Source organism: Heterodontus francisci, chromosome 6 (assembly GCF_036365525.1).
Source record: "Heterodontus francisci isolate sHetFra1 chromosome 6, sHetFra1.hap1, whole genome shotgun sequence".
NCBI classification, from domain to species: domain Eukaryota; kingdom Metazoa; phylum Chordata; class Chondrichthyes; order Heterodontiformes; family Heterodontidae; genus Heterodontus; species Heterodontus francisci.
The window spans coordinates 56678731-56703453 of NC_090376.1; the positions used below are offsets into that span (position 1 = coordinate 56678731).

General features: G+C 43.6%; 1 protein-coding gene across 2 annotated transcripts in view; it reads right to left on the reverse strand.

Moving 5' to 3' along the window:
• The window catches only part of LOC137371326 (cullin-5), a 101565-nt gene that overhangs the window by 65980 nt on the left and 10862 nt on the right, over positions 1-24723 (reverse strand). For both annotated transcript variants that reach the window (XM_068033729.1, XM_068033730.1), the window contains exon 2: positions 950-1059. In XM_068033729.1, coding sequence (XP_067889830.1) covers positions 950-1059 — 110 coding nt within the window. The remainder of the gene's footprint in view (positions 1-949; positions 1060-24723) is intronic.

A 24723-nucleotide genomic window follows, 5' to 3' on the forward strand; every position in this document is an offset into this window, starting at 1 on the left:
TTCCATATATGGAAGACCCATTGTTGCTCTATGGGCTGAGCCAGTACTCAGCTTCAAACTGGCCAAGGATAGAAATGCCCATATATGGAAGCCTTCAAATATGGATGTTACCATTTAATAGGACGTTTTTAAGAAAAGGCTCATCCTCCAGCATTGAGATTGGTCAATATCTGAACAGACTGTATTAAGACCCACAACACAGATTTCAATTATTTGTATCATCTCAGGTTTCTTTTGTACTTTTATTGAAAGCTCTAACAAAATAATCCATTGAAGGCTATGGATATTTTGTCCTAATTCATTTAAATAGACAATGGAAAACCACCTATCAAAATAACAAGGCTGATTTACCTTTTTTCTGTCTGATTTAGACAGAGCTGGAGTAGGCAGGAGATTTTTTTAAAAATCAGAAATAGGATTCCCACCAGTTTCCCATCACTTTCAGGATTCCAGTCGGAAGCAATGAGCATCCCAAACATCTGCCTACATACAGTCAGTGTATTGATGATAATGTCACAAGACTCATGTCCTATTATTTGCAACAAAGCAATTGTTGGATGCTAGGAACTATGCATCGCTGGTGCACACATTGCTATAGTATGGGATCAGAGGAATTAAAATCTAAAAGTTCCAGAATGTAAACAATCACAGGGCAATCGATAATATTTCTGTGCCCCACAAAATGTAAATTTGTGGTCTAAACTGCAGACCTCCTCTTCTGCCCCAGAGCCTGCTGCAGCAATTGCATGCAAATCGTGTTTGTGCTACCCCTACCAATCCCCGAGACAACTTGTCCACTCAAAATATTGAAATGATCCTTACCCCAGGAAATTGGTTGGGATCATGAACGGGCAGTTGAGGCAGCCAGAAGTGCAGCCCCATTGAACAAAAATCTGTCCAAATGTGTTTACAGTCTCAATTAGATTTTTCAAGTAATTCAGGTACTTACGAAAATAAGTCAAACCATTGCTGCTTTGTCACAGATTCCTGCCGTAACAGCTTAAGAACAATGGGGTGCATTTGGTCCCATTTGTCCTCAAACTGGAGGGAGCCTTTGTTCTGAAAAAAATTATGAATAGGAATGTTAATTAATTATTAAGGCAATATCAGTGTATTGATTTGTATCAACAACTGTCTTGTATCAATGCTCACTCATCAACTGATATTTTAGCGAACACACAATGTCAAAGGTACTAAAAATGTATTTGAATACAAATTAACATTACAATCCAACAGATTGTCACTTTATTTATTCAAACCACTCTTCAGCTCCTGCCATAAACTCTATAGGAACAGGAGAAGGCCATTCAGCCCCTTGAGCCTGTTCCATAGACTATTGACCAATTCCATTTCCTTCCTTGGACACTTCCCAGACTGAACTTGACCATTCACCCAGAACTGAGCTTCCAGACTTTACTCGTCTCCAATACTAAGACCATTGTCAAAAAAATCCGATATGCCAAATGAGGAATTCTTAATTTATCAGTGGAAAACTTACATTAAACTTAATGGGAAAATCCCTGCAGATAACTTTTAAAAAACTGGCAGCCAAGATGGCCACCACAATTTGCATGTGAAACACCTTTACATATTTAAAAGATCCACCAGGAGCCAGAGGCATAAGCAGCATTGACCCAGGACAATACTTGCTCCAAGTGATTGAATTATCTAAAATTGCTTCATTGGCACAGCAATCAAGGCAATTCCAGGAGGGGGCGGGCTGGGGGCGGGGAGGGTGGGGGGAACAGAGAGCGCGCGGGCGGGGGGTGCAGAGAAAGAGAAAGGGAGAGACAGAAAGAGCGAGACAGACAGGGACAGACAGAGAGAAAAGCAGAGCGAAAGTTAGTCATCGAGAACACTCCTGACGGATGGACATCTATCTGGAATACTCCGCATTTCTGCATCAAGATGAGGACGAACATTGACTATTTGCGCAAGCAAAAAAATGCCAGTTATCTCACTAAATCAGTGTCCAAAATAGTGATTATAAAGTAAATCAATAAATTAGTTTTCTCTTTTAAAGCTTCTTCATAAAAATGCACATTTGTTGTTGTTTTGATCAATCATAAGATACACTTTTAATGCCTTTATCTTTCTGAAATTCTCACTAGCCCCCTATGTAAGACAAAAATTGTAATGCAGGCCCCCCACGTGAAAGGGTTGGACATCCCTGTTGTAGAGCAATCCAATCAGTCCCATTTCACGGCTCTATCCCCGTAGCCCTGTCCATTTATTTTTCTCAAGTGCCCAATTTCCTTTTTGAAATCATTTATTGTCTCCACTTCCACCACCCTCATGGGCAGTGTCATTTCCACTTGCTGCCCAAAAAGTTCTTCCTCACGTCCCCCCTGCATCTGTTGCCTAATACCTTAAATCTGTGTCCTTTAGTTTTTGTAGCATGTAATGGAAACAGCTTTTCTTTGTCTATCCTAGCCAAACTTGTCAGAATCTTGTACACTTCCATAAAATCTCTCCTCAATCTCCTTTGCACCAAGGAGAACAACCCCAGCTTCTCCGACCTAACCTTATTGCTAAAATCCCTCATTCCTGGAACCATTCTGGTAAATGACCCTCTGCGCCTGCTCAAGGACCCTCATCCTTTCTAAAGTGTGGTGACCAGAATTGGAGACAATATTCTAGTTGTGGCTGAACCAGTGTTTTATAAAGGTTCAGCATAACTTCTCTGCTTTTGTAATCTGTCTCTATTTATGAAGCACAAACTCCCAAATGCTGTTTTCTGTCCTTAAACCAATTTTTTTTAATCCAAGCTGACACTGACATCAAGCTTGGTCACCAGCCTTTTATGTGGTAATCAGTCAAATGCTTTCTTAAAATCCCTATGGACACCATCCATTGCTTTCCCTTCATCAACCTTCTGTTACTTCGTCAAAAAAAATTACATAAGATTGGTCAAGCACAAGCTTCCTACCACAAATCTGTGCTGGCTCTCCCTAATTAACTCAAACCTCTCCAAGTGCCTGTTGATTCTTTCCTGGATTATTGTTTCTAAAAGCTTATCCACTACTGATGTTAAACTGACCAGCCTGTAGTTACTAGGAATGTCCTTACACCCTCTCTTAAGGGTGTCAGATTTGCTACTCTCCTCTGGCACCTTCCCCATATCAAGGGAAGATAGGAAGATTATGGCAAGCCCTTCTGCTATCTCTACTCCCACTTCTTTTAGCAACCTGGGATGCAAACCATCCAGTCCAGGCAACTTATCCACTCCATGCACAGCCAGTCTTTCCAATACATCTGCCTATCAATTTTCACCTCATCCACTACCTCTACTATCTCCACTTGATTTTTGTCAGCATCCTCTTCCTTAGTAAACACCGATACAAAGTCTCTTCTTTGGCCTCCTTGTCTCGAGAGACAATGGGTAAGCGCCTAGAGGTGGTCAGTGGTTTGTGAAGCAGCGCCTGGAGTGGCTATAAAGGGCAATTCTAGAGTGACAGACTCTTCCACAGGCGCTACAGATAAAATTGGTTGTCGGGGCTGTTACACAGTTGGCACTCTCCTTGCACTTGTCTTTTTTCCTGTCAACTGCTAAGTCTCTTCGACTCGCCACTCTTTAGCCCCGCCTTTATGGCGGTCTGCCAGCTTACTGGCAACTGACTCCCACAACCTGTGGTCAATGTCACAGGACTTCATGTCGCGTTTACAGACGCCTTTAAAGCGGAGACATGGACGGCCGGTGGGTCTGATACCAGTGACGAGCTCGCTGTACAATGCGTCCTTGGGGATCCTGCCATCTTCCATGCAGCTCAAATGGCCAAGCCATCTCAAGCGAAGCTGGATCAGTAGGGTGTATGTGCTGGGGATGTTGGCTGCCTCGAGGACTTCTGCATTGGAGATACGGTCCTGCCACCTGATGCCAAGGATTCGCTGGAGGCAGCGAAGATGGAATGAGTTGAGCCGTCGCTCTTGGCGGACATACATTGTCCAGGCCTCGCTGACGTAGAGCAAGATACTGAGGACACAGGCTTGATACACTCGGACTTGCGTTGCGTGTCAGTGCGCCATTTTCCCATACCCTCTTGGCCAGTCTGGACTCATTAAGTATTCTAGCCTTGCCCTGTGCCTCTTAAGCATATAGCACCCTCTTTGTCCCCAATAGGCCCCACCCCACCTTTTACAACCCGCTTACTACTTACATACCAGATGATGATTTTTGAGTTCCCTTTTATGTTAACTGCCATTCTATTCTCATATTCTCCCTTTGCCAGTCATAATGCCCTCTTCACTTCCCTTCTCAACTTATTGTATTTGGCCTGGTTCTTGTTTGAAGAATTCACCTGACATGCATCATACACCCTCTTTTTTTGTTTCATCACATTCTCTATCTCCATCATCGAAGGAACCCTGGCTTTGGTTCCCTTACGTTTCACCCTTCTTGAAATGTACCAAACCTGTACCTGAAACATCTCTTCAAAGATCACCCATTGCTCCATATGTTTTTCCTGTTAATCTTTGGTTTCATTTTACTCTGGCTAAATCCCTTCTCACCCCATTAAAGTTAACCCTCTTCCAATTGAGAAGTTCTACTTTAGATTGTTCCTTGCTCTTCTCCATTACTAATCTAAACCTCATGACATCATGAGCAGGAGCTTTAAATCCAGACCAGGGCTCAAGGCCTACACTCACCTGGGAGACCGGAGAGGCAGTCTGTGTCTGCGGCTGGAGGTCCGCGTGCGCTGGGTATGAAAAGTGAAAAAAACTAACAATGACATCACGGGAAAGCCATAAACTGATTTGATGGACAGAAACAGCTGTTAGATAGTGCCTGCAAAGAGCTGAAAAATCAGAAAAAAGATTTTTCTAGCCCTTAAATAGCTACCTTATAAGTGGTAAGTTAGTACAACTAAGGTTTTAGTTGGTGTAATTTATCAGTAATTACTAATTAGAAAGTGCTGTTTGGACAGAGTGTGAGGCTGAGAGTTGGTGTGTGAGGGACTTCGGTGACAAGGGGAAGGAGGTGCTCTCTTGTCTTTCTTTTCTTCCTTTCCAGCCTCCATGGTACAGGGGAAGAAGTTGATTGGCAAGTAACTGGTAAGTTATTCTACTTATTACATTTATTGCACTAACAATAATTAGTTTGTATGGCAGGGCAGCTCGGCCAAGTGGAATGTGCATCCTGTGGGAAGTGGCAGATACACCATCTGTCCTTGACAAACATCTGCAGGAAGCATCACCAACTGCAGAAGCTTGAGCTCCAGGTTTCAGAACTCGAGCGGCGGCTAGTATCACTAGTGCATCCGTGAGACAGAGAACTATGTGGATAGCATGTCTAGGGAGGTGGGCACACCACAGGTTAAGAATGTGCAGGCAGAAAGGGAATGGGTGACTGTCAGGCAGGTAGTGCAGGAGTTTCCTGAATCGATCGCGCTTGCTAACCAGTTTTCCATTTTGGATACGCAGAGGAGTGCACCAAGAGCCAAGTCCGTGGCATCACGGGAGGCTCAGCTGCACAGGAGGTGAGGAGGAAGAGTGGAAGGGAAATAGTGATAGGGGATTAGTTAGCTAGAGGAACAGACAGGCATTTCTGTGGCCACAGATGTGATACCAGGATGGTATGTTGCCTCCAAGGTGCTGGGGTCAAGGATGTCAGAGTGGCTGCAGGGCATTCTTCTGGGGGAGGGTGAACAGCCAGAGGCCATGGTCCATATTGGTACCAACGACATAAGTAGGAAGAGGGATGAGGTCCTGAAAGTGAAGTTGAAGGAGTTAGGAAAGAAATTAAAAAGCAGGATCTCAAAAGCAGTAATCTCAGATTTACTCCCAGTACCATGTGACAGTAAGCATAGGAATAAAGGGAATAAAGTGATTCAACACATGACTGGAGAATTGGTGCAGGTGGGAGGGCATCAGATTTCTGAGGCATTGGAATCTGTTCTGGGGTCGGTAGGACCTGCACAAGATGGACGGGTAGCAACTTAGCAGGACCGGGACTAACATCCTCTCGGGGAGATTTGAGAGTACTGTTTGGAGGGTTTAAACTAAATTGTCAGGGCATTGGGAACCTAAGAGGGAGCTTAGTTTGGAGGAAAGCAAAACTGGTAACAGGAAGTTGAGAAGCAGTAAGCGAAATTGGAAGGCAAATGAGACGAAAGCAAACACCAAATAGAATCAGAATTAAGAATAATGTTAAGACATAAATAAGGGCACTCTATCTGAATGCACGCAGCATTCGCAACAAGGTAGATGATTCGAAGGTACAAACCGAGGTAAATGGGTATGATTTAATTGCCATTATGGAAACGTAGTTACAGGGTGACCAGGACTGGGAACTGAATATTCAGGGATATTCGTCATTTAGGAGGGATAGGCAGTGGGTAGAAGGTGCTGGGGTAGCGCTGTCAATAAGGGACAAGATCAGAATATCAGTGAGAGAGGATCTTAGATCGAAAGAGCAAAATGTAGAATCAGTTTGGGTGGAGCTAAGGAACAGTAAGGGTCAGCAATCATTGGGATGGGGGTAGTTGTTTATAGGCCAAACTTTAGTGGTAGTGTTGGGCACAGTATAAATCAGGAAATTAGAGCTGCATATAGCATGAGCAACACAGTAATAATGGGTGAATTCAGTTTACATATAGATTGGGCTGTGCAGGATGAATTCCTGGAGCGTATACGAGATGGGTTTTTGGAGCAGTACGCTGAAGAACCAACTGGGGATCGGGCTACTTTAAATTGAGCATTATGCAATGAGAAAGTGCTAATTAATAACCTTGTTGTAAAGGAGCCTTTAGGAAATAGTGACCACAATATGACAGAATTCTACATTAAATTTGAAAGAGATACAGCTTATTCTGAAACTATGAGGGTATGAGGGACAAGTTGGCTATGGCGGATTGGGAAAATACATTAAAAGATTTGATGGTAAACAGGCAATGGCTAGTATTTAAAGTATTACATGGTTTAAAACAAATATACATTCCTCAAACACAAAAACCCAACAGGAAAGGTGGATCACCTGTGGCTAACAAAAGAAGTTAAGGATTGCATTAGTTAAAAGGAAGTGACTTATAAGGTCACCAGAAAAAGTGGTAAGCCCAAGGATTGGGATTATTTAGAATCCAACAAAGGAGGACCAAGAAACTGAAAAAGGGAAAAAAGATTATGAATGTAAGCTAGCAAGAAACATAAAGGCGGACTACGAATGCTTCTTTAGGTATGTGAAAAGGAAACGATTAGAAAAGGCGAATGTGGGTTCATTGTAGGTGGAGACAGGAGAGTTTGTGGTGGAGAATGAGGAAATGGCCGAAAGACTAAACAATTACTTTGTGTCTGTCTTCATGGAGGAAGACACAGAAAATCTCCCAGAAGTACTAGGGAACCAAGGGACTTGTAAAAATGAGGAACTGAGAGTAATTAGTATCAATAAAGAGGTAATATTCAAAAAATCAATTGATAAATCCCCTGGACCAGGTGAGCTACATCCCAGAGCACTGAAGGAGGTGGTTACAGAGATAGTGGATGCATTGGTGGTTATCTTTCAAAATTCTATAGATTCTGGAAGGGCTCCTGCAGACTGGAAAGTAGCAAATGTAAGCCCACTATTTAAGAAGGGAGCGAGAGAGAAAACTAAGAACTACAGATCTGTTAGTTTGACATCAGTAGTAGAGAAAATGTTGGAATCTATTATAAAGGATGAGATAACTGGACACTTGGAAAATAATGATATGATTGTGCAGAGTCAACATGGACTTGTGAAAGAGAAATCATGTTTGATAAACCTGTTGGGAGTTTTTTGAGGATGTTACTTGTAGCATAGATAAAGGAGAACCAGTGGATGTGGTGTATTTGGATTTGCAGAAGGCTTTTGATAAAGGTCCCACCTTAACAGGAGGTTAGTAAACAAAATTAGAGCAGATGGGACTGGGGGTAATATACTGCAATAGATTGAGAATTGGTTAACAGACAGAAAGCAGACAGTAGGAATAAATGGGTCATTTTCAGGATGGCAGGCTGTTACTTAGTGGGGTACCGCAAGGGTCAGTGCTTGGGCTACAGCTGTTTACAATCTATATAAAATGACTTGGATATGGGGACCAATTGTAATAATTCCAAATTTGTGGATGATACAAAACTAGGAGAAAATGTAAATTGAGAGAAGGATGCAAGGAGGCTTCAAGAGGACTTGGACAGGCTAAGTGAATGGGCAAGAACATGGCAGATGGAATATAAATGTCAATAAGTGTGAAGTGATCCACTTTGGAAGAAAAAACAGAAGGGCAGAGTATTTCTTAAATGGAGAGAGACTGGGAGGTGTGGATGTCTAAAGAGACCTGGGTGTCCCTGTTCATGAGTCACTAAAAGCAAGTATGCAGGTGCAGCAAGCAATTAAGGCAGGAAATGGTATGTTGGCCATCATTGCAAGAGGATTTTTTTTTTATTCGATCATGGGATGTGGGCGTCATTGGCTAGGCCAGCATTTATTGCCCATCCCCAATTGCCCTTGAGAAGGTGGTGCTGAGCTGCCTTCTTGAACCTCTGCAATCAATGTTGGGTAGGTACACCCACAGCGCTATAAGGTTCCTTCACTGTCGCTGGGTCAAAATCTTGGAACTCCCTTCCTAACAGCAGGGGCGGCACAGTGGCTAGCACCGCAGCCGCACAGCTCCAGCGACCCAGGTTCAATTCTGGGTACTGCCTGTGTGGAGTTTGCAAGTCCTCCGGGTGCTCCGGTTTCCTCCCACATGCCAAAGACTTGCAGGTTGATAGGTAAATTGGCCATTAGCAATTGCCCCTAGTATAGGTGGGTGGTAGGGAAATATAGGGACAGGTGGGGATGTGGTAGGAATATGGAATTAGTGTAAGATTAGTATAAATGGGTGGTTGATGGTCGGCACAGACTCAGTGGGCCGAAGGGCCTGTTTCAGTGCTGTATCTCTAAAACTAAAAAAAAAGGCAGCTCACCACTACCTTCTCAAGGGCAATTAGGGATGGGTAATAAATGCTGGCAAAGTGAACGACACCTACACCCATGTATGAATAAAGAAAAAGTAAGTGAGTTCCAGGATTTTGACCCAGCAACAGTGAAGGAATGGCGATATATTCCAAGTCAGGATGGTGCGTGGCTTGGAGGAGAACTTGCAGGTGGTGGTGTTCCCATGCATTGGCTGCCCTTGTCCTTCAAGGTGGGTAGAGGTTGCAGGATTGGAAGGTGTTGTCTAAGGAGCCTTGGTGTGTTGCTGCAGTGCATCTTGTAGATGGTACACACTGCTGCTGCGCATCGGTGGTGGATGGAGTGAATGTTAGTGGATGGGATGCCAATCAAGTGGACTGCTTTGTTCTGGATGGTATCGAGCTTCTTGATTGTTGAAGCTGCACCTATCCAGGCAAGTGGAGAGTATTCCATCACACTCCTGACTTGTGCCTTGTAGATGGTGGACAGGCTTTGGGGAGTCAGGAAATGAGTTACTTGCCACACGATCCTAGCTTCTGACCTGCTCTTGTAACCACGGTATTTATATGCCTACTCCAGTTCAGTTTCTGGTCAATGGTAACCCCCAGGATGTTGATAGTGGGGGCTTCAGTGATTGTAATGCCATTGAATGTCATGGGGAGATGGATGGATTCTCTCTTGTTGAAGATGGTCATTGCCTGGCATTTAAGTGGCAAGTCACATTCACACCACACATCAGCCCAAGCCTGGATATTGCCCAGGTCTTGCTGCATTTCTACATGGACTGCTTCAGTATCTGAGTCGTCGCGAATGATCCTGAACATCATGCAATCCTCGGCAAACATCGCCAATGCTGACCTTATGATTGAAGGAAGGCCATTGATGAAGCAGCTGAAGATGCTTAGGCCTAGGACAGGACCCTGAGTAATTCCTACACTCGAGTACCAGAGTAAAGATATATTGTTTGAATTGTATGAAGCACTGGTGAGACTGCACCTGGACTATTGTGTACAGTTTTGATCTCCTTATCCAAGGAAGAATATACTTGCCATAGAGGGAGTGCAAAGGACTTTCACCAGATTAATCCCTGGGATGGTGGGATTGTGTTATGGGGAGAGTTGCAGAAACTGGGCTTGTATTCTCTAGAGTTTCGAAGAATGAGAGGTGATCTCATTGAAACTTACAAAATTCTTACAGGGCGTGACAGTGTGGATGTAGATTAAAGGCCTGCTACCCGACCCGAACACAACGGGACTAGACGACATGTGTCAGGTTCGGGTCAGTTCGCTCTTCCGGGTCCGGCTTTCGGGCTCGGGTCGGGTCAGGCCGGGTACACACAGGAAGTCTTGCATTTTGCTCTGCTGGAGTGGAGAGTGTAAACGTTGAAAAACTTACCTGAGCTGGAGTCCGGGACGTCAAGGAGGGAAACTCTGAGTCTGCGCAGTGAGCGTTTCAATGACCTCATCACGCTCATGCTGCAACTTCCTTAATCCAAAAGTGGTACAGTGTGAGAGTGCACTATGGAATCAAGGTAGGTAACCATTCTGGTGGTCGAATTGGGCTCGGGTCAGATCATGTCAGGCGAAGGAAAAAGTGGAGGGACTCTGGCTCGGGTCCGATGTGGTTCTGTCAGGTTCGGGCTCGGGTTTTTCTTTCCTGACCTAAACTGGTCTTTAATATGGATAGTGTTACAAAGGTTCTTTTGTACTCTGAACTTCGAATTCTGTGTTTCAAAAACTGAGAAAAGGATTTTTTACTCAGTGGAAGACACCTGCAAATTGTTGGAATTCCTGCAATGTTTTGAAAGGAAGTTCATAACAAAAGTTGAACTTTATGGGTGCTTTGAAAGGAAGTTGAACTTGTACAAGGAGAGAAAAGCCAGCAATTTCAAGGAAGCCACAGGGATTTGGCCTTCCTCGGAGCAGTTTTTTTTTGAAGGACAAAAGACAGTGTCTGGACATGTGGCCATGTTCAGGAAGGTTTTTTTCACTTTGGATCCTTTAAAAAGCCAGTGAGTTGGATTAAGAGCAGGCATTTGAAATCTTTGCTTCGACCTGTCTGAAGCAAGAGAGGAAGACCCAGAAAAGTGTTACCTCTCTCTGTAAAGGAATCCTACAGCTCTTAAGAAACCGTGCATCCAGTGTGGTTCCTGCTGTATCCTGTGTTCCAAGAAATCCTGAAATTTGAAGAATTCTTCTACTGCTAGACTGTTGCTGACCTCAGCAGTCCTGTTGTTACACCCCTGCTGCAGTTAAATTGCCGCAAATGCCTATCCATCACAGATTGTTCATCAACCTCGCCTAGAGAGACTGTGAGTGGTATCTGATTATTCGACTCAGGGACACTTCACCATACCAAAACATCATACCAGAACGCAATTAAACTCAATTGTTTTTAAATTATTCCTTCTTTTCCTAAGAAACATCTGTAAACCAAAAATTCCTTTTCCCCGGTTAACTTTTTTTTAAAAAATGTACGTATGTGTGTATGAGTGTTAAGAAAATAGGGAGGTTTCCACATATACGGATTTATCTCGTTAGCAGTTAAGACTTATTTCTTTTCTAATAAATAGTTAATGTTGTTGTTGTTTAAAGAAACTTGATTTAGTGTGCTTTATTCCGGGGAAAAAAATAAAGTGTTTAATTTGGCTATTCTTCAGTAGGTGGGAAACTTTATTTGATATGCTATGACCTGTGGAGTAGTGGCACTGAATTAACTCCTGCCTTGGTCGTAACAATAGGATATTTCCTCTGGCTGGTGAGGCTAGAACAAGGGTCACAGAATAAGGGGCAGACCATTTAAAACTGAAATGAGGACGAATTTCTTTATTCAGAGGATGGTGAATCTGTGGAATTCTCTACCCACAAGGACTGTGGAATCTCAATTATTGATCGTGGGGAAAAAATGGCCTAGAGGTAGATAATCAGCCATGATCTGTTTGAATGGCGGAGTAGGCTTGACGGGCTGAATAGTCTACTCCTGCTCCTATTTCCTATGATTCCTATAATCACTCTTATCCACGTGTTCCCCCACAGATGCTTGATCCACTTCATTGTCCAGCACCAGATTTAACAATGCCTCCTTGCCAGTTGAACTGAGAACATACTGGTCAAGGAAGTTCTCCTGAACATTTCAGAGCTTTCTCCCCCTCACTTTTCTTTACTCTAACATTATCCTAATCGATATTTGGGTAATTCAAATCCCCCAGTATTACCACTCTTTCGTTCTTCCACATCTGTCATTTCCCTGCAGATTTAGTCTCTCTCTCTCTCTCACTATTTGGAGGCCTATACAATATTCCCAGTTGCGTGATCATCCCCTTTTTGCTTCTGAACTCTAACCAAATGTATTGTGTTTGCCCAGTCAAGGACATTCTCTCTTTCCAACACTACAATGTCTTCCCTAATCAGTACTGCCAGCCCACCTCCATTTTTTCCTTCCGATTCTTTTCAGAACATTTTGTATCTTTATATCTTCAATGATCAACTTTGAGGATTACAAGGTTAAAAGTTCAAACTGCATTTTAAAATCCAGGAGAATAATTTTCAACAAGAAAAATATATTTTCATAGAAAACCCAAAATTTCATTTGTCAATTTACATCTCCTCCCTCATCAATGTTATTAGTACCCCAACAATGTGCAGCAATCCAAACAAGAGAAGCTCTATAGTAGGTGGATGTCAGGTTTCTACATCTGCAATTTGTTCCAACTGTCATTCATGAGATGCACAAGCTTAACTGTGGGGAGGCGGTGGCGTAGTGGTAATGTCACTGCTTAGGCTAATGCTAAAAGCTAGTCTAATGGTGACCTCTTCTTTCTCTTTTGGGCCTCCTTATCTCGAGAGACAATGGATACGCGCCTGGAGGTGGTCAGTGGTTTGTGAAGCAGCGCCTGGAGTGGCTATAAAGGCCAATTCTGGAGTGACAGGCTCTTCCACAGGTGCTGCAGAGAAATTTGTTTGTTGGGGCTGTTGCACAGTTGGCTCTCCCCTTGCGCCTCTGTCTTTTTTCCTGCCAACTACTAAGTCTCTTCGACTCGCCACAATTTAGCCCTGTCTTTATGGCTGCCCGCCAGCTCTGGCGAATGCTGGCAACTGACTCCCACGACTTGTGATCAATGTCACACGATTTCATGTCGCGTTTGCAGACGTCTTTATAACGGAGACATGGACGGCCGGTGGGTCTGATACCAGTGGCGAGCTCGCTGTACAATGTGTCTTTGGGGATCCTGCCATCTTCCATGCGGCTCACATGGCCAATGGTGACCAATTGTTGCAAAAACCCATCTGGTTCACTAATGCCCTTTAGGGAAGAAAATCTGATTTCCTTATCTGGTCTGGCCTACATGTGACTCCAGATCCACACCAATGTGGCTGACTCTTAAATGCCCTCTGAATTGCCTAGCAAGCAACTAAGTTGTATTAAACTGCAAAGCCTAAGAAAAGCAATAAACTGGACAGACCGCCTGGCAACGACCTAGGCAGTGGGCATACCCAGCCCTGTTGACCCTGCAAAGGCCTCCTTACTAACATCTGAGGGTTTGTGCCAAAATTGAGAGAGCTGTCCCACAGACTAGTCAAGCAACAGAACATAATCATACTCACAGAATCATACCTGACAATGTCCCTGACATTACCATCCCCACCAGAGGGACGACACAGTGGTATAAAGTCATGAGGGAGTTGCCCTGGGAGTCCTCAACATAGACTCCGGGATCCCATGAAGTCTCATGGCATCAGGTCAAATATGAGCAAGGAAACATCCTGCTGATTACCACCTAACATCCCACCTCGGCTGGTGAATCAGTGCTTCTCCATGTTGAACATCAAATGGAAGAAGCACTAAGGGTCGCAAGAGCAGAGAATGTACTCTGGGTGGGGTTCGTCAATGTCAATCATCAAGAGTGGCTGAGTCGCACAACTACTGACTGAGCTGGCCAAGTCCTAAAGGACATAATTGCTAGACTGAGTCTGCGGCAGGTGGTGAGGGAACCAGCAAGAGGGATAAACCTACTTAACCTCATCCTCACCAATCTACCTGTTACAGACGCATCTGTCCATGACAGTAGTGGCAGGAGTGACCACTGCACAGTCCTTGTGGAGACTAAGTCCTGTCCTCACATTAAGGATACCCACCATCGTGTTGTGGGGCACGAATGGATAGATTTCAAACAGATCTAGCAACTCAAAACTGGGCAGCCGTAAGGCGCTTAGAGTCATAGAGTTATACAGCACAGAAACAGGCCCTTCGGTCCATCTTGTCTGTGCTGGCCATCAAGCACCTATCTATTCTAATCCCATTTTCCAGCACAGCCCGTAGCCTTGTATGCTATGGGTTTCAAGTGCTCATCTAAATACTTCTTAAACGTTGAGGGTTCCTGCCTCTACCACCCTCTGGGTGAAAAATTTTTTCCTCAAATCTCCTCTAAACCTCCTGCCCCTTACCTTAAATCTGTGCCCCCCAGTTATTGACACCTCTGCTCAGGGAAAACGTTTCTTCCTATCTAACCTATCAATGCCCTCATAATTTTGTATACCTCTATCAGGTTCCCCCCTCAGCCTTCTCTGCTCGAAGGAAAACAACTCTAGCCTATCCAGTCTCTCTTAGCTGAAATGCTCCAGCCCAGGCAACATCCTGGTGAATCTCCTCTGCACCCTCTCCAGTGCAATCACATCCTCCCTATCGTGTGGTGCCCAGAACTGTACACAGTACTCCAGCCGTGGCCTAATTAGCATTTTATACAGCTCCATCATAACCTCCCTGTTCTTATATTCTATGCCTCGGCTAATAATGTGGGCCATTAGTAGCAGTAGAATTGTATTCAACCACAATCTGTAACCTCATGGCCTGGCATATACACCACTCTACAAATACCATCACGCCGGGGGACCAATCCTGGTTCAATAAAGAGTGCAGGAGATCATGCCAGGAGCAGCACCAGGCAAATCTAAAGATGAGGTTTCAGCATGGCGAAGCTACAACACAGGACTACTTGCATGCCATCAGCAAAAACAGCACGTGATAGACAGGGCTAAGCGATCCCACAACCAACAACCAAGCTCTGCAGTCATGCCACATGCAGTTGTGAATGGTGGTGGACAATTAAACTAATAGGAGGAGGTGGCTCCACAAATATTCCCATCCTCAACGATGGGGGGGGAGCCCATCACATCAGTGAAAAATACAAGGTTGACGCATTTACATCCATCTTCAGCCAGAAGTGCAGAGTGGATGATCCATCTTGGCCTCCTCCCAAGGTTCCCAGCATCACAGATGCCAGTTTTCAGCCAGAGATATCAAGAAAAGGCTGAAGGCACTGGATACTGCCAAGGCTATGGGCCCTGACAACATTCTGGCAATAGTACTGAAAATGTGCTCCAGAACTAGCCCCACCCCGAGCCAAGCTGTTCCAGTACAGCTACAACACAGGCATCTAACCGGAAATGTGGAAAATTGCACAGGTATACTCTGTACACAAAAAGCAGGACAAATCCAAACCGGCCAATTACCGTCCCACCAGTTTACTCTCAATCATCAAAGTGATGGAAGGGGTCGTCAGCAGTGCTATCAAGCAGCACTTACTCAGTGACCCTCAGTTTGGGTTCCGCCAGGACCATTCAGCTTCTGACCTCAACACAGCCTTTGTCCAAACATGGACAAGAAGAGCGGAATCCCAGAGGTGAGGTGAGAGTGACCGTCAAATGCTGCCTTGATGTCAAGGGCAGAGTATGGCATCAAGGAGCCCTAACATAACTGGAGTCAATGAGAATGGGGGGGGGGTGGGGAGCTCTCCACTGGTTGGAGGCATAACTAGCACAAAGGAAGATGGTTATGGCTGTTGGTGGTCAATCATCTCAGTCCCAGAATTCACAGCAGGAGTTCCTCCAGGTGGTGTCCTCGGTCCAACCATCTTCAGCTGCTTCATCAATGACCTTCCCTCCATCATAAGGTCAGAAGTGGAGATGTTTGCTGATGATTGCACAATGTTCAGCACCATTCGCCACTCTTCAGATAATGAAACAGCCCATGTCCAGATGCAGCAAGACCTGGACAACATCCAGGCTTGGGCTCAGAAGTGGCAAGTAACAATCGCACCACACAAGTGCCAGGCAACGTGCATCTCCAAACAAGAGAGAATCTAACCATCTCCCCTTAATATTCAATGGCATTACCATCACTAAATCCCCCATCAACATCCTGGGGGTTACCATTGACATGAAATGGAACTGGACCGGCCACATAAATATTGTGGCTACAAGAACAGGTCAGAGGCTGCGAATTCTGCAGTGGGTAACTCACCTCCTGACTCCCCAATGCCTGCCCACCATCTACAAAGGCACAAGGAAGAAAGTAATGGAATACTCTCCACTTGCCTGGATGGGTGCAGCTCCAACAACACTGAAGCAGCTCAACACCATCCAGGACAAAGCAGCCCATTTGACTGGCATCCCATCCACCACCTTGAACGTTCACTCCCTCCAGCACCAACGCACAGATGCACTGCAGTAACTCACCCAAGGCTCCTCCAACAGCACCTTCCAAACCTGTGACCAACTAGAAGGACAAGGGCAGAAGATGCATGGGAACACCACCACTTGCAAGTTCCCCTCCAAGCCACACACCATCCTGACATGGAACCATATTGCCGTTCCTTCACTGTCGCTGGGTCAAAAATCCTGGAACTTCCTTCCTAATAGTACTGGGGTGTACCTACACCCCAAGAACTGCAATGGTTCCAGAAGACAGTTCATCACCATCTACTCAAGGGTGATTAGAGATGGACAATAAATGCTGGCTTAACCAGCGATGCTCACATCCCATGAACGAATTTTTTTTAAAAATCTTTTTTTCTTTCTCCCTGTGGGGGAAGGAAGAATTTGACCTCCACTTGATCTAGTCAATACCAGGATGGGGAACTGAAATACACCAATCTCAAGTTTACTGTTAAAATAATTCACATTCTCTAGATTACAAAAAGAGAACTGCATGTCTCAACATTCAATTTACCAGAAACTAGTTAAGTTATTAATACAAGATGTGTCAGTTGTGTACCCAGCGCTGTTAACTCAAACAAATCATTTATGAGACCTGGGATTTTTCTTTTCTTCAAAAAAAAAGCACTAAATGCATTAAGTCATTGATGCAAAGTGCTGTAAGCCCTGTGACTTCCCTTCAGTTGCAACCGGAGTTTCACTTAATCTATGAATATTACAGTTACGCAAACTGGCAATATTTGAAAATAACTCTGCTACATAATTAATGACAACATTTTCCATCGTTTTATATAAAAACATATCGGAAAGAGTTCATTGTATTCACCAATAAAATGCATTGGCCTGGATTTTGTTCTCAGCAGCAAAGGAATGACGTTTGTTGTTCACATCGCTGACAGCTACCCACATACATTTTGAGAGATTGTCAGCACAGATTACCTCTAATCCGGCTTTCCACCACCTCCCCCCCCCACTCCCCCGCCCCGTGCACCACCCTCTGCAGGGGATTTGTGGCATGTTAAGAGCAAATCAAGGAACAGCGTGGCTCTTCAAACCAAATCGAAGAAACCTCGCATACGCACAGTCCAAACCAGGAAGCTTAAAGCTGAAAATTTAAATTATATTTAAATAGACAAAAAAGAAAGAAAGATTGGGGAATACAGATGGAATTAAGGGAGAGAGGTGAGACACAAACAGAAGTGGTAAAAAAAAAAATTTTTGGTATCTCAAACAGTAATTTTCTCCTCCAGATACGAGACTCAACACTTGTAAATTTAATTTTTCAGGGCCAGAAAGGTTGTTTGACGGTAATTGGCATGCCATTAAATACTCTCACTCCAGAAGGCACAAGCCCCAACCTTTTCAGAAGTTTTTAGTGTGGATGTAGTGGGCAGGTACAGCAAGGTCATGCCATTGCAATAATTTCAATGCCATTGAATGATCAGTCTATTGGCAACGATTGCAACAGCACACCCTGTGGAGAAGCAAAGTACCTCTGAAGGCAACTTTCAGATATCCGCTTCTAACCGCGGATGTGCAGGCTCCAGAAGTTGCTGACAGACTTCCAATTCCAAGTATTTGGCCAAAGTAGGTTTTTTATCATCTCATTTTTGTAACAGACCTCTGCAAGGTGAATTTCGGCATTTTATTTTCCAGTGAGAGTGTGTGTAATTGGGGAATTTTTAAAAAAGGGAACGTTCATATTTTAATGGGTGTGTTAATGCTTTCCTTCATTACTGGTTAAGTCTTGTTTTATAATAAACTGATAATTTTGTTGTTTATTAAAGAAACCTGGTTGGTGTATTTTATTCTGGGATAAAAAATACAGTATATGATTGGCTGTATCGGTGACTGGGTAAACATTTAAATAGATGTTGTGACCTGTGAAGAAGTGGAACTAGAAAAGACAGTGCACTCCTCCCGCCTCAGTCGTAACATTTAACTGCGGGCTCGTCATCCGGCATATCCAAAGCCAACGATGTGTAATTGTAAGTGGAGTAATACTAATTGAAAAGAGGAAAAGTAAATAAAAAGGTTTCTTGTGCATTTGAATGAAGTACACTACTGGAACGTCTGTCAGTTGTTACAACCTTTCTGGGGAAAGTATTCCTGAGCGATCTGAGAAACTTAACCATGGTTAGATTAAAGGAATTGGCAGAAAAGTTGGTGTTACGAGTTAAAACTAGGAGCTAAGAAAGCATACATAATTGAAGTAATTTGCAATTAGGAGGAGGAGGCAAACAAGATGGTAGTGCAGTTGAATTAGCTAAAATTCAGTTGCAGATGAGGCAGCTTTGAACTAGATAAAGAAAAATAGAATTGGAAAAACTTAAGCTTGAACAGCAAACAGAATTGACAATGAAAAAAGTTGAACTTGACAGAGAGGAAAGGGAAAAAGAGATAGCAATTCAAAGAGAAGGGAATTTGAATTCAAAAGATGGAATTAAGACAAAGGGGTGGTCTAGACTCCAGTGAAAATTTTGGTGTGGAAAGATCTGACTCCAGCCCAGGACCCAGCAGAGAACTGTTTAAATTTGTGCAAGCCTCCAGAAGTTTGAGGAAAGGGACATAGAGGCATTTTTCAATTCTTTTGAAAAGCTAGCCAGACAGATGAAGTGGCCAAAGCTGGACACTGCTTATGCAAAGCAGGCTGATGGGACGAGCTCATGAAGTTTATGCCATGCTTTTTGAGGAGGCTTTTGCAGATTATGAGATGGCAAAAAAGGCTATTCTCGCTGCTTATGAGTTGGTCCCTGAAGCATACAGGCAGAAATTTTGGAACCTCCGGAGATAGCCTAGGCAGACTTATATAGAATGAGAGGATAAAGCAAATTGATTTTGATTGTTGGATGCAGGCATTAAAATGGTTGAAGTCAAGCATGAGAACCTTAGGGAAATGATTCTCCTGGAAGAATTAAAAAATTCACTCTCTCCGTTAGTAAGGACCCATGTGGAGAACCAAAGGTTTCAACAGTCAGACAGACAGCAGAAATCACTGATGATTACAACCTTTTTTACAAGCCCAAACCCTTTGACCATCACCCACAAAAGGATGGAAGGTGGGAGGGTGAAAGGAAGGCAAGTAGCCGGGGACAAGAAGGGACAGCTAGAAACTCCCCGAGATCTCCTCCTCAGGCCAGAAAGGAAGGTGCTGAGGGTGGAAGCGAGGTCCGAAAGCTGAAGTGTTACCACCGTCACAAGGTGGGACACCTTCGTGCAGAATGATGTAAGTTGCGAGGTAAACCCATGGGACTGATTGGGGTACACAAGGCCAAAGTAGAGCAAGGGGCCCTGACTGGGAGTACAACAGATCAGGCTGTAGCTCTGACTGCAGCTGTAAGGCCAAGTACAAAAACCGCTGTGAGTGCAGGGTACGTGAACAAGATACCTGAGAGTTATAGGGAATTCTTGTCAAAGGGAAAAGTAACTCCTTATCCCTCAAGTGAGGCAGGTAAACCTATAGTTATAGTAGGGATACAGGAGCCACCCAAAACTCTTTTGCTGGGGTAAGACATAACTTTTTCACTAGAGAGTGCATTGAATGCCAAGGTTTTAGTGAATGGTATTGGTGGTGGTGGTGGTGGTGGTGGTGGTGGTGGGGGTGGGGGGGGGAAAATAGTACATACCCGTACCTTTGTATCAAGTGTACCTAGAGTGTGACCTAATGTCTGGAGCGGTAACTGCAGGAATTGTCCATAGTTTGCCTGTACACGGAATTGACCTACTCCTGGGGAATGATTTGGCTGGAATAAAGGTAGTAGCTTCTCCAGTAGTCACTGAAAAACCAAGTGAAGTTAAAGACACAGAACAGTTGTAGGAAAAGGTTCCAGGAATTTTTCCTTCATTTGTAGTGACCCGAACAATGGCTAAACAAGTTCCATTGTCAGAGGTAAAAGTGGCACCACAGACCGACAGCCGAATATCTGAAACTTTCTTTGGAGATTTGGATAATCCGAAGGAAATGTTCAGTAAGTCTTCTCTGATCAAGGCTCAGCAAGCTGATCCAGAGTTAAATAAAGTAGCACAATCGGCTCTAACTGAAGCTGAAGCAAAGGGAGTTCCCGAAGACTACTATATTTTAAATGGGATTCTGATGAGGAAGTGGAGTTCTCCTCACAGACCTGTGGACGAAGACTGGATGGTTGTTCATCGGATAGTAGTGCTGCCCAAGTGTCGCTGGGAAAAATTAAGGATAGCCAATGAAATTCCTATTGTTGGACATATGGGGATCCGGAAGACACTTATAGGTCGACATTTTTACTGGCCAGGTCTTTTCAAGGATGTGGTCCAGTTTTGTAAAACGTACCATACATACCAGATTGTGGGAAAACCGCAACCGACCATAAAATCGGCACCTCTAATCCCCATACCAGTTTTTGGGGAATCATTTAATAGGGTGTTGGTAAACTGTGTAGGACCTCTACTGAAAACAAAAGCGAGACACCAATATATACTCACTATCATTGATGTGACTACTCAGTTCCCAGAGGCCATTCCCTTGAGAACTATTTCTGCTACAGTAGTGGTACAGAAGTTAACCCAGTTTTTCACTAGATATGGATTACTGATTGAGATTCAGTAGGATCAAGGTTCCAATTTTATGTCCAAAATGTTCCAGGAAGTTATGAATAATTTGGGTATAACACAGTTAAAGTCTTCAGCAGATCACCCACAGACACAAGGAGCTTTAGAACGGTACCATCAGACCCTCAAAATAATGATCAGGACATACTGTCATGAATATCCCCATGACTGGGATAAAGGGCTAGAATTTCTTTTGTTTGCCACTAGGGATTCACCTAAAGTGTCTACCAGTTTTCGTCCTTTTGAATTAGTTTATGGACATGAGGTAAGAAGTCCTCTAAAACTAATCAAAGAAATGTTTTTAGAACAGACGGACGAATCTTCTGTGTTAGATTATATAAACTCGACTCCAGGATGGTGTGTTGCCTCCCTGGTGCCAGGGTCAAGAATGTCACGGAACGGCTGCAGAACATCCTTTTGGGGTAGGGTGAACAGCCTGAGATCGTGGTCCACACTGGTACCAATAACAGGTAGGAAGAGGGATGAGTCCTGAAAGCAGATTTTAAAGGAGTTAGGAAGGAAATTAAAAAGCAGGACCTCCAGATTACTCCCAGTGCCACATGGTATTAAGCATAGAAATAGGAGGATTGATCAATTGGAAAATTGGTGTAGGAGGGAGAGCATCAGATTTCTGAGGCATTGGGACTGGCGCTGGGGCAGGTGGGACCTGTACAAGATGGACGGGCTACACCTTAACAGGACCAGAACTAACATCCTCGCAGGGAGATTTGCTAGTGCTGTTGGGGAGGGTTTAAAGTAGCTTGGACAGGGGGATGGGAACCTGAGGGGTATCTCAAATTGGAAGGAGGTAAAGCTGGTAACAGGAGATAGAAAACTAGCAAGTGACATTAGAAGGCAGGTGAAACAAAGGCGAGCATCAACTAGGCTTAGAATGCAGAATGCCAAGATGACAAGGTTAAGGGCACTCTACCTGAATGCACGCAGCATTCGCAACAAGGTAGATGACGTAAAGGCCCAAATACAGGTAAATGGGTATGATCTAATTGCCATAACAGAAACGTGGCTACAGGCTGACCAAGACTGGGAACTGAATATTCAAGGATATTCGACATTTAAGGAGGACAGGCAAAAAGGAAAAAGGAGGTAGTGTTGCGCTGATAAGAATGGATGGGATCAATACATTAGTAAGGGAGGATCTCAGATCAGAAGAACAAAATGTGGAATCTGTTTGGGTGGAGCTAAGAAACAGAATGGGGCAGCAAACATTGGTAGGAGTTGTGTATAGGCCACCAAATAGTGGTAGTGTGGGGCATGGCATTAAGCAGCAGATTAGAGAAGCATGTAGCCTGAGTAATACAGTAATCATGGGTGACTTTAATCTGCACATAGACTGGGTAAACCTAATGAGCACTAATGGCGAGGAGGACAGTTTCTGGAGTGCGTTAGGGATGGTTTTCTAGAGCAGTATGTTGAGGAACCAACTAGAGATCAGGCTATTTTAGATCTAATATTATGTAATGAGAAAGGGCTAATTAATAATCGTAAAATAACCTTTAGGGATGAGTGACCATAACATGATAGAATTTTACATTATGTTTGAAAAAGAGGTAGTTCAATCTGAAGCCAGGGTGTTAAATTTGAACAAAGAAATTATGAAGGTATGAGGGGCAAATTGGCTGAGGTGGATTAGGAAAATATATTAAAAGGTATGACAGTACATAGGCAATGGATACTTTAAATAAATATTACATAGTTTACAGCAAATATACAACCCTTCAAGGCACAAAGTAAAGGCAGTCAACTGTGGATAAGAAAAGGCCTATAAAGTTGCCAGAAACAGTAGTTAACCTGAGGATTGGGAGGATTTTAGAATACAGCAAGGGAGGACGAAGAAACTGATAAAGAAAAGGAGAATAGAATATGAATCTAAGTGAGCAAAAAATATTAAAAAACGGACTGTAAAAGCTTCTATAGGTATGTAAAAAGGAAACGTTTTGCTAAGTCAAATGTGGGTCCATTACAGGCAGAGTCAGGAGAATTTATAACGGGAATAGATAAATGGCAGAGAAGCTAAATGATTACTTTGTGTCTGTCTTCACTGAGGAAGATACAAGAAATCTCCCAGAATTAGAGATCCAAGGGATTAGGGGGAATGAGGAATTGAAGGAAATTATTAGTAAGAAGGTTTATTGGAGAAATTAATGAGGCTGAAGGTTGATAAGTCCCCAGGACCTGATATTCTACATCCCAGAGCGTTGAAAGAGGTAGCTGTGAAGATAGTGGATGCATTAGTGATCATTTTCCAAAATTCTATAGATTCTGGAGCGGTTCCTGCAAATTGGAAAGTCACAAATGTCACCCCACTATTTAAGAAGGGAGGGAGAGAGAAAACAGGGAATTACAGACCTGTTAGCCTTACATCAGTCATTGGGAAAATGCTAGAATCTATTCTAAAGGATGTGACAAATGGACACTTGGATAATGATCTGATTGAGCATCGTCAACATGGACTTATTAATGGGAAATCATGTTTGACTAACTTGGAGATTTTTGACGATGTTACTAACAGAATTGATAAAGGGGAGTCGAAGGACGTGGTATACTTGGATTTTCAAAAGGCCTTTGATAAAGTCCCCCACAGGAGGTTGGTTAACAAAATTAAAGCACATGGGATAGGAGGTAATATACTGGCATGGATTAAGGATTGTTTAACAGGCAGAAAACAGAGAGTAGGAATAAACAGGTCATTCTCACGTTGGCAGGCTGTGACTATTGGGGTACCACAGGGATCAGTGCTTGGGCTCCAGCTGTTCACAATATATATCGCTGATTAGGATATGGGGACCAAATGTAGTATTTCCAAGTTCGTGGATGACACTAAACTAGGTGGGAATATGTGTTGTGAGGAAGATGCAAAGCAGCTTCAAAGAGATTTGTAAAGAATTAGTGAGTGGGCAAGAATGTGGCAGATGGAATGTAATGTGGAAAAATGTTAGGTTATCCCCTTTGGTAGGAGGAATAGATGCGCAGAGTATTTCTTAAATAGTAAGAGATTAGAAAGTGTAGGTATACAAAGGAACCTGGCTGTCCTGGTCAATAAGTCACTGAAAGCTAACATGCAGGTGCAGCAAGCAATTAAGAAGGCTAATGGCATGTCAGCCTTTATCAAAAGAGGATGCGAGTACAGAAGTCTTACTTCAATTGTATAGAACCTTGGTTAGACCACATCTGGAGTACTGTATGCAGATTTGGTCCCCTTACCTTAGGAAGGAGATTATTGCTAGAGGGAGTGCAACAAAGGTACACCAGACTTGTTCCCGGGATGGCGGGACTGTCCTGTGGAGAGATTGGGGAAACTGGGCTTGTATTCTCTCGAGTTTCAAAGAATGAGGGGTGATCTGATTGAAACCTACAAAATACTTAAAAGGGATAGACAGGGTAGATGCAGGTAGGATGGTTCCCCCAGTTGGAGAGTTTAGAAACAGGGGACACAATTTCAAAATAAGGGGGAAGCCACTTAGGACAGAGATGAGGAGAAATTTCTTTACTCAGAGGGTTGTAAATCTTTGGAATTCTCTACCCAGAGAACTGTGGAAGCTCCGTCATTGAGTATGTTTAAAGCAGAGATTGACAGATTTCTAAATACGAATGACATAAAGGGATATGGGGATAGTGTGGGGTAAAAGGCATTGAAGTGGATGATCAGCCATGATCCTATTGAATGGCAGAGCAAGCTCGATGGGCTGAATGGCCTACTCCTACTCCTATGTTCCTATG